Source organism: Buteo buteo, chromosome 10 (genome assembly GCF_964188355.1).
Source record: "Buteo buteo chromosome 10, bButBut1.hap1.1, whole genome shotgun sequence".
Lineage (NCBI taxonomy): Eukaryota > Metazoa > Chordata > Aves > Accipitriformes > Accipitridae > Buteo > Buteo buteo.
The window spans coordinates 31,996,551-32,013,231 of NC_134180.1; the positions used below are offsets into that span (position 1 = coordinate 31,996,551).

Consider the following 16,681-nt stretch of genomic DNA (forward strand, 5'->3'; position numbering starts at 1 on the left):
CCATCTTTGTCAAGAGGGGGACTGTTCTCAGCAGCATAAGTTGTTTCTCAAGTCCCTCTTGGGTTTAGATTTCCTGATTGCAGGGGGTGTGGACCATCCAGTTGGAGCTATTCTACACGTTTTTGTTTGCTGCTGGAAAACTTCTTCCCCAAAAACATTGCTCTCCTGAGGCTGATCCTAGTTGCAGACTTCTGTGAATAATAGCCACATATTGCATGGAGGGAGATAGAAACAATGCAAGGTGGAGAGCAGGATCCCTGTGCGCTCAGGGAGTGTGGCTCTTGCTGACAGGCACAGGCAGGCGAGGTGCTTCAATATTGGCTGCTGTGGAGGACGAAGGCTGATGTACCAGTCAGAGAAGGAGTTGGAATGGATGTAGAAAAGTCTGGGAAGAAGAGAAACTGGTTTTTAAATTACTTTCTGCCACACTCTGCAGGCCTGTGCCCAAGCACCTGCACACGCCGGGCAACAATGGCCGCTACAGCACCATCCAGTGCCGCATCTCTCACTCGGCGCTCACCTCCTTGCTGCGGGACTGGAGCAGCTTTGTGCTGGTGGAGGGCTACTCCTACGTCAAACTGATACACAGGTGAGTGGCTCTGAAGCAGTCCTATGTGGGGAATTGGGCATACAGCCAGACCAAAGACCCACTTAGACCCATAGACTGTGATGGGCCAGAAGCAGACGTCTAGAGGAGAGGATAAGAGCAAGACAAGCGGGTGTGAAACCCTGCGTATTCTGAACTGTTGCCACTGCAGCCTAGAGGGAGAGGGAAGCCAGCTGGGGGCATTCTGCATGCTAGAACTGACATGTGTTGCTGCCAAGTTGTGTGGGCTCTTGAGCTTGGTGGAGCAGGCCTCCACTTGGTCTGACATGACAGAGCAGCAAGATCCGTGTTATTTCAGCCCTGTCTTAATCCCTTCTCCCTAGCTCTGAAGATCCCACACCTTCCTCATTTTATGTGGTGCGGATCATCTCCAAAGCTCCCTGCATGGTTCTCCGGTTGGGGTTCCCCATTGGCACACCTGCACAGGCCAGGAACAAGGTGAGAGCTGGCTGGCTGCTTCCTGGGGTAGGAGCAGAACAAGGAGTTCTGGGTGTGGAAGTGGCGGGTAGATCACAGGCAACACTGTGGGCAGGTATTCTCTAATAACTAACTACTACGTTAAGGCTTAGATGGGTGTGAATTTACTGTAACAGAAAGGGACAGTTTGGACAAAGCTTTCTGTGTTAAGTCTGTGAAAGAACTAAACCCAAAGACTGGAAGATCAATAGAATAGCTGGTCACATGAATGTTTTTCCCACTGCTTAATTCAACTGTGGGGCTTGAAATGACTCAAAGGTTATCTAGTCTATCCTTTTGACCAAAGCACAATCAATACTGTCTGTCAGGAACAGCAGATACTTGTTTGACTCATCTGTAAAGACCTCTGTGATTGATGTACTACATGTTCTCTAGGCTATCTGCTTCAGTAGGTGGTGAATTACATATGTATATTGTATCATTTGGGCAAGGAGGAGTTAGTTAAAGTGCAGTGCCCTGCATGAGCAGTACAGGGAGAGAAAAAAATGTAATATCTAGAAAATGTTTTAAAGAGATGAAAGTCTGCTAGATAGACTTCGAATAACCTCTTTGTACCAAAAGAAATGGGCTGCCCTAGTCAGATGCAGAAGGTGGGGTTACTGTCTGAACTGTTTCTCCAGCTAAAATGGCTGAGACAAGCGTAAGTGTTCCTAGGTAAAACAGTAAGTATGAGAAAGTTGTCCTGCTATTAAGCTGTGTGAACTTTTTGTTATAAACAAGGTTTATCATTAAACCATGATCTTTTGTCTTCATGAAAGAAATCTTTGGTTTGTCTCACTTAGCTTTAGTGTTAGATTAGTCTGAGGAGAAGCTGACAAATATGGGAAGGACCATCTCTTTCTGAGATAATGAACACACATAACACTAGATGCTCTGGCACTCTGGAGGATCTGCTCTTTCATGTCTTCAGGGGATTCAGGCTTTGGGTACTGGTTGCTGGGCCAACATGGGGGCTGGTAATGCCAAGTGACAAGTTTTGTGAAGGAGTTCCCTCTGGCAGGTGTTTAATACCTGTCTCATGAAGAAGGTGTGAGACAGGCACCATACCCTGCAGCTCTGGGCAAGCTCCAGATCATTGCAGCAGGAGCTGTATGTAGATCATAAATTGTGTCATGCACAATTTATTTATTTTTTTTTTAAAATTTTTTTTTGTCTGCCATAGGACTGATTAGTTACCCAGTGTGGAAGATGGCAGTAGAACTTAGCCTGCCTTGTTTAAGGGGAAGGGGTTTTTGTGTTGAGCAATTCAAATTTCCAGTGCTTAAGGGAAGGAAAGCACCTGATACAGTCTGACTTTCAGAAGTCTTTTGGTGAGACTCCATATAGGGCACAACTGTAAAACTCGAGTAGGATTGGAGCATCATAAAACAGAAACTGTCTTAGGGAACAAGGCAAGGAAATGGAAAAAGTACTCTGTTCTCATCAAAGCAGAAGCTGTTTGTGGTTTTCTGCATCTTTTTAGTAGTCAAAGGGTAGGGAACTCATCTGCAGATAGGTAGCAGGTAGTGAGCTCGGAAAATCTGCAGGTGGCACAAAGCTATTTGGTTTTCGCTGCCCTTTCAACCTATGTGCTTTGTGGACACTTAAGCAGCACGATGGTAGCTGGAAGACAGTATTGATAACTGCAAAATAGTGCACCTTGGATTTGGGAGCTTGAACACCATCAATGATTCTGTGTTGTCAGTATGAAACCATGAAGTGGACCCAAGTGGCATCATAGTGCAGAAAAGAGCTCTGCTTAATGTTCGGGTTTGGGGACACTCCTTTCCTGGAAAAAGACATAATAGTGATGGGGAAAATTGCTGAAATAATTAGTGTTGAGGAGCAATGGAGAGCTGCTGTTCTCCTGTTTGCCTACAATGGTAATGGAAATTAAAACGAGTTGAACAAAGATCACGAAAAGAAACCCAGCCATGGAAATTTCAAAGAAAACACTGGGGCATTGTGGGGATCAGATGCTGCTGTGGGTAGAACCATATTCAGAGCTGCTAAAAACTAAAAGGAGTAATCAGGAAGTCGTTTTGAAAGTATCTTGGAAAAAATTAGCCTAAAAAATAACCTAAGCTCTTGAAACCTTTTACCATAAAGGTCTGAGACATGAAAGTGCTAGTAGGGGAACACATCAGCTGTGGGAACAGTCTGGCTCTGTCTTATATGTACTAGTTTACATTTACTGTAGGCTGTTGAGGAGAGGAGGAGGGGAGGAATGACGGTCGGTACTCAGACTGCTTCTGTGGAGGAGCTGGCATGCAATTGTTTTTCATCAAAGTTATGGAAAGTGATTTCTTCAGCCTTGAAACCGTCTTTGGGGTTTTTTGGACCTTTCTTTTGCTTTTAAAGGCATTTGTAGTTTTTAAAATGTGGACCTAAGAGACATCTTATCTTGGTCTTGCTAGTGCCTCAGAGGTAAAATGACCTTTAACTCCTGCTCATCTGTATATTCAAGGAGTGTTCTATTCCTTTTAGTCAGGCTCTTGTTCTGGAAACTTACTTTGAATAGCTTATGTCTCCAGACAAAGGTGGTCACGTTTACCTTTTGCTTTTGCCATGACAGATAGTGGAGGAGTTACGGGACCGAATCTTGCAGCTGCGCTTTCCCCACAGGGTCCAGAGCAAGGAAGCAACTCCAAAAGCAAAGAGGAAAATGTTTGGCAGTAGTTCTCCCTCCAAGTCTCCACCTGTGGCTGGGGCCCAGTCAGCCCTCTCAGACAGACCCTGCCTCGTTGTGCTGCACAAACCATTGGAGAAGCTACTCATCAGGTAGTGATGGAGATCCAGGCCATCAGCACAGTCTCCCTGCCCTGGGAAGTGGGAGAGAGGAGGGTCTGTGGATGGTGCTGCCAGTTGCAAGATGCCAGTGCTGTGAAGCTGGTGCTTGTTGGGCTGGGTTTGGGTTGTGTGGCTGGGAATCGCAGCTGTAGTCTGGGAGGGCTGTGACTTGCAGTAGGGGGTCTTGCTGGACAGGCAGATTTCATCATAGAATCATGGAATGGTTTGGGTTGGAAGGGACCTTAAATATCATCTAGTTCCAACTGCCCTGCCATGGGCAGGGACACCTTCCACTACACCAGGTTGCTCAAAGCCCCATCCAACCTGGCCTCGAACACTTCCAGGGATGGGGCAGCCACAGCTTCTCTGGGCAACCTGGTCCAGTGCCTCACCACCCTCCCAGTGAAGAGCTTCTTTTTTATATCTAAATCTACCCTCTTCCAGTTTAAAGCCATTACACCTTGTCCTATCACTACATGCCCTTGTAAAAAGTCCCTCTGCAGCTTTCTTGTGGGCTCCCTTTAGGTACTGGAAGGCTGCTATAAGGTCTCCCCGGAGCCTTCTTTTCTGCAGGCTGAACAACCCCAATTCCCTCAGCCTGCCTTCACAGGAGAGGTGCTCCAGCCTTCCAGATTTGTTACTCCTAACTAATATGATGCAGAAGTAAATTTAGTTACTGCTCTCTGAGCAGGATCCTATGCTGGGCTAGCCATGTTCTGCTGCTGTCGGGCTCTGTCCTGGGTCCAGCAAGCAGGCTGCGAATCCAGACAGCTCTGGTCTTGAGCAGAGCATTCTTTCCACCTCAGCGAGCCACACCTCTGCCCTCTCCTAGGTATGAGAAGCTGCCTTCTGACTATCGAGCCCCCTTCATTCTCAACCTGGAGCATCCCCCAGTGTCTGGCCCGCTCACTATGGTGGCCAATCGCACTGCCTCTTCCACCCTGGCCTCGTTGTCCCGCTACTTCTATCACCAGCGTTGGATCTGGAGTGTCCAGTCGGGGCTGGCACCAGCTGTGCCCATCACTGCTGTAGCCCAGCTCCTTTCCACACTCACAGAGTAAGTTGCACACCTGAAGGGGGGGCTTTCTCTAGCTAGTCCTGGGGATGCAGAGAAAGCAGGGTGGATCTGAGGCCTTATTATAGGCAACAGTTGAAGCTGCTGTGCAGAGGGTTTTGGTCCTGTGCACAGCTTCTAGAGCTACTTGGGCCAGTGCTTTACCCAGTTCTGCAGCTGCAGTTGAGGAAAAGAAGAGTCCTGGAAAACATACAAAAGGGCAAGAGGTGTTACTGTGCCCAGAGTATGCTGATCTTCACACAGACTGTCCTGTGCAAAGTGTCACATCTCCCCGTTCTCTGTGTGTAGCTCCCTGTCTTGGGAAGGAAGGTGTTTTGGGGTGAAGGGTACAGTCATTCTTGTATTTAAGGCTCATAGTATGGGTAGAGAAGGCTTCTATGTCTGACTGCCTCTCTGTTGCCAGGGTTCGTCTGTCAGAGGGTTTCCACTTTGCATCCAGTGGGGATGGAATTATCAACATGGTGCTGGAGCTGCCCATACAGGTGAGCCTGAGTGCTGCAGCGTGGACACAATCCGTCTTTGCTTCTTCTGAGGTGGATTCACCTTCCTGTGATGGGATTTCCCATCCACTTCTAGCACACACATATTGACATATACAGGGAGACCTGCCTCCTCCCCTGAAGTAAAGCAGCTTGTGGGTTTGGCATTTTCCTGTCATCATCTGCAGTTAGAGAGCTGCTTTGCTGGTAGGGACATGGTGTGCTGGAGGAGTTCTTGGGGCTGGGACAGGCTCCCTCTCTCCACTGCTGCTAGTGGTGCTGGGTGATGGGGCTGTGTTGTGTAGGGGGGCACTGGGTAGGCATGGGCTGTTACTGCTGCTCAGGCTCATGCAGTGTCTCCCCTCCAGATTGATGGCTCCAGCGAGAGCAGCAGTGGCAGGGAGAAGCACACCTGTGTCGTCCAATACATCCTCTTCCCACCCCACTCCACCTCCACCAAGGACAGGTGAGGCTGTTGCCCTGCTCCCGGGGAGGGCTAGCAGCAGAGTCACAGCTCCAGACTTGCCCTTTGCGGGCAGTGTGGGAAGGAGGGAGTCCTCCATCATCTAGTACAGACAACTAGCTGTCATGGATTGATCACGAGTTAGCTGGGGCTTTGCTTGCAAACCTAGGGTTTGTGTGGCTGCTCTCACAGCTCTGAGAGGAGCTGCAGTGGGCTACTGGCTCTGTGCCATCTCACGGGACTTGCTTTATATCTTTCCTCCAGCTTTTCCACAGATGATGACAATGATACAGAGGTAGAGGCTATTGAGGTGGACACAGAACTGAACCTGGTCACTGAGTGCTGGGTAGAGCCACAGAGCGGCCATGTCCACAGTACTGCTGAGAATTGGAAGCACCTCCATGGCTTGCCCTACCAGAAAATACCTAAAGCGGTGAGTCCCTGAAGGTGGAGGGGCATGGGCTGCTTTGTGGAGGGAGAAGCGTTTATTGCAAGTGCACTGCAACACTGCAGGTGGATTACTGAGGGCCAGAAGAGATGGGTATGCTGTTTAAAAGAGCGTAAGATTTCTAAAAGAGGAACTGGGCTACTGGACAGGAAAGATTTCTGGATTGCAAGGCAGTGGATGCAATACTGCTCTGGGATAGGTAGGAAAATACAAGTTACTTTAAGAGCCATTCTCTTGGAGGGGAGCGACCTGGACTTGAGGTGGGATTGCAGGCAGTACTACCAGTGTATCTTCTGAACAAGGCAAAAAGAGGCTAAAGGGCTGGTGGAGAAGGAGGGAGCAATGAGGGCAGGTCAAGTGATGGGGTTATGGGTGTTTCCTCCTCTTGCTTTTAGACTGTTTTCTACTGCATTTGGGGTAATAATTCTGCTGCATACAGTTGAGCCTTGACTGCTTATTGCAGCTCTATCCCCGGGACCTTGCGTGCATTGCCACCATGCTGACCTTTGAGTACATCAGCCAGTTGTGCCAGAACAAGGAGTGGGTCTGCCCTCCTTCAGACACCAAAGCCACTGAAGGTGAGTCCAGAATGTATGTCCTAGCAGGCTTGATGGAGCAAGAGGCAGCTGGGCCCTGAATGTCTCAGGGCCCGTTAGAGGTTTCTGGAAGGTGGAACAGGTGTTTTGACAATGACTTTATAGACTTTGATGGCTGTGGATCACTTTGTGGCACTTGCGCTAAGCTGCCAGAGAAATGGCTTCATCCTGGGAAGGCCAAAAAAGCATTGAGGCTTTCTGCCCAGACTGAAGAGGTGACTGGGTGACCCTGCTTGAGCAGGGGGTTTGCAGAGGTACTTTCCAACCTCAACCATTCTGTAATTCTGTGAGGGGCTGACTTCTGGAGCAGAAGGAAGATGAGCTCACCTATACAGTGATGGGCAGGGTATGCCTGGGCAGATGGTTGTACAGAAGCTGTAAATGATGTGAAGGAAGAGCTCCTCTGTTCTCATTTACAAGACACCGTTTCCAGAGCGGTTTGTGGGACGCTTGCTTTCTGGTGGACCTGTTCATCTCTAGACCCTTTGTGAATGCTCCACTAGCCCGCTGTCATGGTTTAACCCCAGCCAGCAACTAAGCACCACACAGCTGTTCACTCACTTCCCCCCTGCTTCCAGTGGGATGGGGGAGACAATTGGAAAAAAAGTAAAACTTGTGGGTCGAGATAAGAACAGTTTAATAGAACAGAAAAGAAGAAACTAATAAAATAACAGCAGTAATAATAAGAGGAGTGGTGCACAATGCAATTGCTCACCACCCGTCAACTGATGCCCAGTTAGTCCCTGAGCAGTGGTCCCCCTGCCCCCACTCCCCCCAGTTTATATACTAGACATGACATCACAAGGTATGGAATACCCCTTTGGCCAGTTTGGGTCAGCTGTCCTGGCTGTGTCTCCTCCCAAACTTCTTGTGTCCCTCCAGCCTTCTTGCTGGCTGGGCATGAGAAGCTGAAAAATCCTTGACTTTCGACTGAACGTTACTTAGCAACAACTGAAAACATCAGTGTTACCAACATTCTTCTCATACCAAACTCAAAACATAGCACTATGCCAGCTACTAGGAAGATAATTAACTCTATCCCAGCTGAAACCAGGACACCCACAAAGATAGGGAAGGGGACCTTAGGAGGTCTGATATGTCCTCTTCCTTAAGGATAGGATTGTGTATCTGGTCTGACATGATTAACATAGTTCACTGAGAACTCCAGGAGTATGTGGGGGGTTTACCCTTGCCGGGCAATCTGTTCCAGAACCTCACAATTTTTGCTTTCTTGTCACTAGTTCACCCCATCCTAGATCTTTTGTTTACTTGCCGTGCAGGGAGTAACACAGCAGATATTGGGTGGGTTTGAGGGAGCTGGGTTCATCCCAAAGGCTGAGCGCAGGACCTGAGGGAACCCTACTGGATCATATCACTGGCCCTGTGGGAGGGGAAGAGGGCCAGGAAAGCTCAGAGCCTGGAGGACAGAGACTCCTTCCTGAGGAGGAGGACAGGAGACACCTGCAGGGATGTGCAGAGCCTGCCCAATGGGACATCTCTCCCAAGAGCAGGGGAGTCCTTGTCCCTGACTACGCTAGTAATTCAGGCTCCCTCTGGCTCCCAGTGTGGTCATTGCTCTCCAGCAGTGTTACCTGCAACACTGATGTTCAGTTTTTGTCCCCTGGCAGCTCTGGGCCTGAGCTGTGTAAGGCCTTGTGGTGGCTCCCTGACTCCCCTTGTATGAACGTGGCAATAAGCCCAGGGCATTCTTACAGCGAGATACCTCTCTGTAGGTAGCTCACAACCTGCTGCAGCTCCCAGCAGGCTTTGCCCTTTCCACACATTTGTTCCTTGTATCCCTCTGTTCTTCTAAGCAGAGGGAGTTGGAGCAGTGTTGCTGTGTAGCTTTACTTGTGCTACCTGCACTTCATTTAGCACTGGCACCATGTGTGCAGTGGTGGCCTGGAAGGCAGGGCTGTGTGTTGCCCACAGGGATGTTACATTCCCAGTTCTTGTTGCAGATCCAGACATGGGGGCTGGTTTTCGAGTGCATGAGATCCCATTCCAGTTCAACCTCATGAAGCTGTTGCCCAGGTGCCAGCAGGTTGAAATGTTCTTCCTAATGCTGACAAAAGGTAGGTGCCTCTTCACCACCCGCCTCCTCTTGTCCTCCCTCCATGGCTCCAGGCACCCTGCTCTGTGTGTGTCTCCCTGGCCAGCAGGCATGTGAGAGCTGCCGTGCCTCTTTCAGTAGCTCAGTGCTGTTCTTCCCATCTCTGCAGCCCCAGGGCTGTCCAGGTATATTGCTGTCTTTCTTCGGATGATAATTTTAGAAGAGTTGCTTTTGAAAACATTAAACTTGGACTGTTGCTCTGTGGTGTTGGTTTCTTGTCTGTAGCCCCAAACATCTCCAGAACAGTTACAGTAGCAGGGTGAGTCAGTGCAGGGTAGCTAATGATGCTGGAACTCCAGGGCTTCCTCCACACCCTCCAAGGCAGAGGTGCTGGGGGAAACTCCTGGCTGTGTGGAAGTGTCACTTTGCAAAAGGCTGTCTCCTGGGGGCCTGGGCAGGTGGTGGCTGTGGAGATGCTGTCTCTGAAGCTGCTGTGGTTCTGTTTTGGAGCAGAGAATGAGGAGGTGACCAAGGACTCTTCGTTTGTGCCCAATGAAATGCTACTAAACCTCTTCCATGGCTGCCTGCAGCATGACCTCAGTGACCGGGAGATCCCCATGGCTGATGCTGATCATGTGGCTTTCATGGAGCAGGTTCTGCAACGGGATCGTGATGGCCATCAACCCCCCTTCACGCTCCCTGTGATCAGAGGTAAGGGCCAGGAGCATGGCAGCAGTGACACCGGGAGCTGGGGTGTTTCAGAAACCTTGCCTTCAATTCTCTTCCTCAGCTGGTCTTTCTCAGGTTTGTTTCTCTGTGCTCCATTTCAGAAGAAATGCTGAAAGCCTCTGGGACCCTGGAGCAGCAGGATGCTTCTGCATCCTATCATCTTGTTGGCAGCAATGGCACCAGGGATATGACTGGCTCCACAAGTACTCTGCAGGTACTGGTATGCTGCTGTCTTTCTCCTAAGCCCCCTCTAAAGGCAAGGCAGCAGCTGTTGAAGAGCAGGGGAATTAATAGAAGGGTTGAGAAGAGATTGAAAGGCTGGTGTTTTCACTGTGCTTGGCAGCAGTTTAAGCTGTAGCCTGTGGCTGAAGTCAAGCAGGAATCTGGTAGGTGTGTGGATAGTTGCACTCACCATGGGCCCAGCCTGTTACAGCAGCACTGATGCTGTGCTGCAGATTGCTCAGAAGCCATGGGCAATCCCTGCCTGGAGGTCAGAACTGGCCCCAGCAAACCTGGCTAAGTGTTTCCTGGAGCCAGGCTGCTCTCAGAATGGTGCAGGGGATGGCCAGAGTGATTTCAGTGCTGTGCCAACCAGCAGTTATGGAGGAACTGTGTGGTTGCTACTTTCCTCGAGGTAGGCCTGTGCCATGTGCTATGAGCTTATCCAGCTTCTGCTCTTTCATCAGAGCCTCGGCAACACAGAGCTGCCTGAGGATGACGTGACCCTGAGTGACACAGCGGGGCCCTTTCCCCCACAGTGGCGATGTTATGCCAAGCTGGTCAACCCGCAGCATGTGTTCCTGACCTTTCTGCCAGCCACCTTCTCAGGTGAGGCCACCCGTTGTGGGGAGCGAGAGGAGGTAGCAGTCCCAAGCACCTTCTCAGGAAAACAGCAAAAGCAGAATCAGCTCTGGTAGGATGGAGAGAAAGTTGAACAGCAGAGTCTAGACCCAGTCTTATTGCACCATATGGCCAGGAATAGAGTAGTGCAAAGTGCTGAATGTCTTGCTCTTCTCTCCTTGGGCATGGTGCTGTCCACGTAGTGTTTTCAGGCAGGGGGTGTGGCTTTGAGTGGTTTGCTGGTTGCAACCACTGGATGGTTTTCCCAGTAGGGTTGTTAATGAATGGAGTAAGGATACTGCTAATGGGATGGTCTGGGAGAGTCCCCGCTTCTGAGCATTGGCATTGATCTGGCTTCCACTGAGCTGCTGGTGAAGGCTGCTAGGCTCAGCTAGAAGTACTCTGTGGAACTGTTCCCACACACAAATGGGTAGAAGGGACTCTTGGGAATGTAGATGGAGGGGTTAAACTGTTTTCACTGAACAGAGGGTGATATGTTGTTTTCTTCCAGATGTACAGAAGCTGACGGCCTGCGGGTTGGACAAACCTTCAAAAGATGAGAGTCGACCTGGAGAGGATACCCTGGGACCTGTCTGTGCAGAGCGAGTCAGGGCTGAGGCTGAAGAAGGGGATGCTGCAGTGCCATTACCTACCCTCAGCATAACACCAGCCCACGGTACCACCCTCAGGACAGCACCTTGCTAAAGTATTAGTATTAGTATCCCTGCTGTTCCTGAGCACACTGTTGGGCCAAGTGAGGTAGGAAGAATAACAGGCTGCTACAGCCTGTCAGCTCCTGCCTGGCAGTCAGCAGAGTCAGGGTCAGGACAAGGAGCACAGTGAAGCCTCAGCCAGCTTTCATGATGTTCATGGAGGGGTAGGGGAGTGTAATGTGAGCTGCCTGTCCGTGGCCCAAGGCTGGCTTCCTGTGGGCAAGAAGGTTGCAGGTAGATAGAAGATCCTAGGAATGGCAGTACTGGGCTGCACTGGAAAGTCAGTGACTCTTGTGTCATGATCCAGACTGGCACTACCAGCAGCACGTTGTCTTAGGGAGAAGGGTGCAGGTCTTGAGGTATATAGGATTTAATTGCATAGCCCCTGATGCAGCCAGCCAGGCCTGCAATGAGGATGGAGGGTTGTGCTGCTGCAGAAAGTGGTAGTGGTGAACAGTCATGGCTGCCCAAGAAGGGGATCAGTGTGGCCAAAGCACTGGGCTGAGTGGTTGGGTGCTGGGTGAAGAGAATGGCCCCTGAGTTTTGAGGAATGAGAAGCTTGTAAAACCAATACCTACCTGTGGATGCTGCTGTGACCTCTCAGACCAGGGACGAGGAGCCCATTGAAGGCTTTTATCTCAGGATTGTTTCTTTTGCAGAAGCGAGCCATGACCCTGGAGAACAGGGTGGCCCCTCACGGAGAGATGTACATATCTCCTTCTGTCGCCAGAACTCACAATCTGAGCTAGGCGAGTGCCGCCGATTTCGCTGCCCCATTTACATCTACAGCTGCTCTTTGGAGCTGTTACGAGAGCAGCTTGTCAGCCCACGGGCACACCGTCCTCCCCGGGACATCTTTTTCAGGTAATGCCAACCATACTTGAGTCCTAGACAGGAAACAGAGGAGCTTCCTTGACAAGATGCTGGCTGTAGCCCTGCCTTATTCTCTTGGCTTGGTCTCTCTGCCTTATAGCAGTCACTGCCTGTGCATGCCCTAGGGCCCTGCTTTACTGGTGCCAGAGCCATTTATAGTCTAAAATGTGCTTCATTGGTGCTGAAGGCTGTGGCTCCTCTTTTCCAGGTCCCAGTCTCTGGAACGTCCTCCTACTGCTGCTTGGCTAGACCACAAGCATAAGGAGTTGGTGAGTTACTGCACACTGCTTCAGGAGCACTCCCACCAGTGCTATGTGAAAGGTGAGGAGCAGCTCGATGGGAACTGAGATAGGGTGGGGGTTGGGACTGGACCCTGGATCTTCTTTTAAGAGAGCAATGTCTCATTTTTCTTGTGATCTTACACTGAGCAAGGGGAGGAGCTGTGGGACTGATGTGCAGCCAGGAGGGATTTAAAGATGCTTTTGCACATGTGCCTATGTGCCTTGCACAGGCTGTTCCTGGACCTGTGGAGGGGGTCCCTTCTTTGATTTTTCCTCTCACCTTCAGGGTGGCGGATCCCTAGGGCACTCTGGTGTGACACAAGCCCAGGCTAACATGTAGCATTAGGCATCCTAGCTGAGTCTTGTCTCCCAGCACCTGTGCTGACTGCACCTCTGTGTTGGGACTTGGTGAAAATCTTTATGTGGCTACTGCCTGACTCCCATGACCTTGCATCGTTGCAGTGGGGTCCTCAAGCACTGTGTTTGATCTGTAGGGCTGTTCAAGAGCCTTCAGCAGTCACACAGCATCAGCTCCCAGGACCTACTTACAGCCATGGACTACTGTGAGGAGCTGCTCCAAGAGATTGACATCACCAACTTCTTGCTGACGGTGTGCAGCCATGTCCGCTCATTCAGAGAGAGCCACCAACATTTCCGTACGCACTCCAAGACAGCCAGCTTCCAAGTGGGCAGCATAGAGCAAGAAGAGGAGCAGAGCTCTAGGGAACGGGGTGTCTTGGTCTCTGAATCAAGGTAGGGGCCCACCTCGGTCTTGCTTCTGTTCTTAGCATTGGGCCAGGACAGATCTTTCTTCAAGCATCTTCTACTGCCCGCTAGAAGGAATGTTGTATGGCAGGGTCTAACAGAGCCACATGTAAGAACAGATATTTCCAGTGGGATACCCACCTGGTATGGTGTCCACCAGGACCTTCTCTTTTTTTATTATCTCTGGTGACATCCATCCTTTTGCTTTCTCTTGTAGTCTTAGCTCATTACTGTCCCATCTGGCCTGAGCTGGAGGGCAGTTTGTCTGCAAGTAACTCTCAGACCTGTTGTTTCTGGAAAAATTATGCATCTCCTGCTGCTTGACTTATTTGAGTTTGCTGTTGACTCTGGTGAAAATTACAGGTTTGTTATCTTTGTCTAATGATTAAAGTGTTATTATTTTTAATTAAAACTGGAAAAAAATTCACGAGAGAAATATCAAGGCAGAATTGGAATATGCTTGATGCTAAACTTCTGTCCTTCTATTCTTTAGGGTATTTATGAGGTTTCTGTTGCCTCTGGAAACTTGAGGAGAAAATACTCTACTGTGCCTTGGTGTCTGTTGAAGAAACATGCTCTTTAGGTCCTTTGTCCTCTGTTTGCACTTGACTATCCTCAGTTCTTTTATGTGAATTCACTAGCATTTGTTGGGAATCCCCAATCCTATTTCTTCTTATAGTGTAAGTCATTGAGATGAGGCTGTGGTTTTGAAAAACACTCAGTGTTTGGAAAGTCAGATGACAACTTCAAGTGCTACTTTCCCAGAGAATAACTGAGGGGACTTTTTTGGTTTATAATTGCCTATCCCAATGAAGATTGTATAAACTTTACTGAAGGATGTACAGCTTGTGATACATTGCACCCAGATCTGCCATCTGTATTACTAATTTGAGTACCTGGGGAGTACTTTGACCAAGCAACATCCCACTCCCCAGATTGCCTTTTTTGAGTTTTAGGGACTGATTCTGTCATGGAGCTGCCGTGTGAGCATGGGCCTGAGCTTTGCACTCTGCTCTGTGCTGCCAAGACACTGGGGTGCTGGCATGGTGGTATTTGCTGTGAGGTGCAGGGACTGGGTGTTGGTAGTTCAAATTGCTCCAGGTCTGTCCCTATACTCAGCCATGTGTCTCTCTTTCCCAGGGAGGGTGTGTAGCGTGGTGTATAGTACCTGGCCACAGGATCAGCATGATTAAACTATCTCTGGCCTGGCTTCAGACAGCCTGAGCTCTTATCTGGGTTAGTGGGTAGCAAGAGGGTTTCTGGGGCTGTAGGGGTGGGGGCTGTGTAAGTCACATTGTGTTTACACAGATGAGGTGTGGGGAACTGTGAGATTGGATGCTTGCAGGGTAGGTGATACATATAATCACTCTCGTTTCTTGATTTGCCTGTCTGACCTGTCCACAATCCTCTCAGTGCGGAAATGGAGGACTACAGTGAGCAGGACTCCCATAATGTTGCTAGCCCCACAGAGGAGCCAAAGAGCAGCACGGGCACCAGCTGCTGTTCAGAGTTTCCCCTCTCACTACTGGAAATTGGACAGCCCTGCCAGGCGCACCCTGACTTGCATAAAATTATCCAGGTGAGGAATGTGGAAGCTCAGCTTGGCTTCTGCAGGAGGGTAGAGTGGAATGTCTGCTTCACGTTTGGGATTTCTCTTTTAGGAAAAATTCCTGGAAATTGGAAGTTTACATTTCAAGCCGGTGCCATCAAATCCTCACTATTTCTTTTATTGCCCACCATCAGCCAAGAAAGAGGTAGGCATGGTGCTGCTCTGGCAGGCACTTAGTCCTTGTGGAGGGAAGTAGGTTTGCTTGGTGTCAGATCTGGATTTGGGGCTGGCAGACCCATGGGTAGACTGAGCCCCTGGGGGGCCCATCAACAGCCTGCTTCACTGCCTGGCATGGTTCTAGTATCTGCCCTTCCTCTCTCCATCTCAGGAAGAGGCATCTCGGGATCAGGCAGACAGGAAAGGCAGTGAGGACATGGAGGGATCAGAGGCAGAACTGGCAGCTGAAGAAGGTAAAATTTGCTTGCTCTGTCCTGGAGAAGAAAATGTCTGTAGTCTCACTGTGGTGATGCCTTTCAGAGCTTGGCTGTGTCTGGTGGGGTCTCTGGGGACATGGGCCTGGTTTGCTAACAGGGAACCTGTATCCACAGGGACTGTGTCTGGGTGCTGCATTGCCACAGAGAGTGACCCAGAGCTGGAGGTGGAGTACCGTGAGAAGCTGGAGCACGAGTTCCCAGACACAGATTCTCTCTCAGACTCCAACACGGTGAACCAGGATGATGACTCCTTCAGCGTGCTGGGAGGGGACTCACTCAATGAGCAGGAGTTCCTGGAGCAGGAGATGCCCCCGCTCTTTGTGCACCTTACCTGCTCAGTGAAGCTGCGCAGCCAGCACAGCTCCATGCCCGTGCAGTCCCTGCCAACCTGTCTAGGTAAGAGCAAGCCTTTCTGTGAGGTTAAAGGGCAGTAGGGCTTCTGTCAGGTGCCTGTTGGGCGAGCAGTGCCTGGAACAAACATGCTATGTCCTAAACATCAGTTCCTCTGGACTAGCCCTCCCTGTATGGAGCCCCCAGGGTCTCCCAGCATCAGACAAGGGCTTTTTCAGCAGGTTTCCCACTTGCTGTGGGATTGGTCATGGAAGGTTGAAAGGATCATGGGGGATGGTGGCCTTCTTGAGCCTGTCCAAGTGTGTGGGACAGCCACCTCTTGCAGTCTCTGTACTTGCCACCTGGCTCTGTGTGTGTGTAAGCAGAGCTGTTTGTTGCTTGATTCCCTTCGTCTGTGATCTCTCCTCAGGGGAAGTTCTGGGCTGCCTGGAAAGCTGCCAAGGCTTGAACACCATTGACTTGGGGGACCTCTGTGTGACCCTGGACATCTTTGTGCTGACACTGCCCCTGGAGATAGAAGTTGTGAACGCAGACATTCTCCACAACAGGTAGGTGGAAAGAGGCCCAGTCACTCGCCCACCCTCTGCCTGCCCTTTTCAGCCAGTCAGTCTTGGCTCCTCTCTATGTGCTGAGACTCGGGATTCTCCTTCTCAGAGAGCCTGCCACAGCCCTAAGAAAACTAAAATTTTTCTAAGACAGGCTCACCTTCTCTAGAGATCCCTTTTCCCTTCTGTGGAGCCTGTGTCTGTTTATCTTCTCTGGCTCAAAAACTGATGCTCAGCCTGCTCGCTCTCTCCTGTGACAGATGCACCTCGGAGAGTAGCGTGTCCTTCACACGCTCTCCAGGGCAGCCGTCCTCTTTCCGCTCAGATGAAGATATCATGCACAACTTGGAACGGCTCCCGTCCACAGGAGATGAGAGGTATGGCACTGCAGGTGTAGCAAGCCCCTCATGGGTTCCTTTTGCTGCCTAGGAGCTGCACTGTGGTGGCTGCATGAATGAGAATGACTCATTGATTCTTCTTCTCCTCTATCCTAGGCACCCTGCACTTTCCAACCTCCCTGGAGTGCACAGGCAGGCTATTGAAGCCACTATGAATGAGGTAAGCCAGCCTTGTC

At 50.2% G+C, this 16,681-nt stretch overlaps 1 protein-coding gene across 16 annotated transcripts in view; it reads left to right on the forward strand.

The window, feature by feature from the left end:
* Positions 1-16,681, forward strand: part of SZT2 (SZT2 subunit of KICSTOR complex) — a 60,109-nt gene that overhangs the window by 15,762 nt on the left and 27,666 nt on the right. For 9 of the 16 annotated variants that reach the window (XR_012652091.1, XM_075039236.1, XM_075039239.1 and 6 more), the window contains 23 exons: positions 437-589; positions 931-1,045; positions 3,639-3,844; positions 4,686-4,910; positions 5,332-5,410; positions 5,776-5,873; positions 6,135-6,303; positions 6,782-6,896; positions 8,876-8,989; positions 9,478-9,678; positions 9,798-9,916; positions 10,383-10,524; positions 11,048-11,212; positions 11,909-12,113; positions 12,331-12,443; positions 12,898-13,156; positions 14,582-14,747; positions 14,830-14,922; positions 15,106-15,187; positions 15,326-15,607; positions 15,972-16,110; positions 16,368-16,484; positions 16,602-16,665. Coding sequence is in view for 15 of the 16 variants with exons in the window: in XM_075039236.1 (XP_074895337.1) it covers positions 437-589; positions 931-1,045; positions 3,639-3,844; positions 4,686-4,910; positions 5,332-5,410; positions 5,776-5,873; positions 6,135-6,303; positions 6,782-6,896; positions 8,876-8,989; positions 9,478-9,678; positions 9,798-9,916; positions 10,383-10,524; positions 11,048-11,212; positions 11,909-12,113; positions 12,331-12,443; positions 12,898-13,156; positions 14,582-14,747; positions 14,830-14,922; positions 15,106-15,187; positions 15,326-15,607; positions 15,972-16,110; positions 16,368-16,484; positions 16,602-16,665 (3,421 nt within the window). In the remaining variant the exon portion in view is untranslated. Of the gene's footprint in view, positions 1-436; positions 590-930; positions 1,046-3,638; positions 3,845-4,685; positions 4,911-5,331; positions 5,411-5,775; positions 5,874-6,134; positions 6,304-6,781; positions 6,897-8,875; positions 8,990-9,477; positions 9,679-9,797; positions 9,917-10,382; positions 10,525-11,047; positions 11,213-11,908; positions 12,114-12,330; positions 12,444-12,897; positions 13,157-14,581; positions 14,748-14,829; positions 14,923-15,105; positions 15,188-15,325; positions 15,608-15,971; positions 16,111-16,367; positions 16,485-16,601; positions 16,666-16,681 lie in introns of those variants that run through there. The other 7 variants (XM_075039241.1, XM_075039242.1, XM_075039251.1 and 4 more) reach the window with 4 other exon arrangements.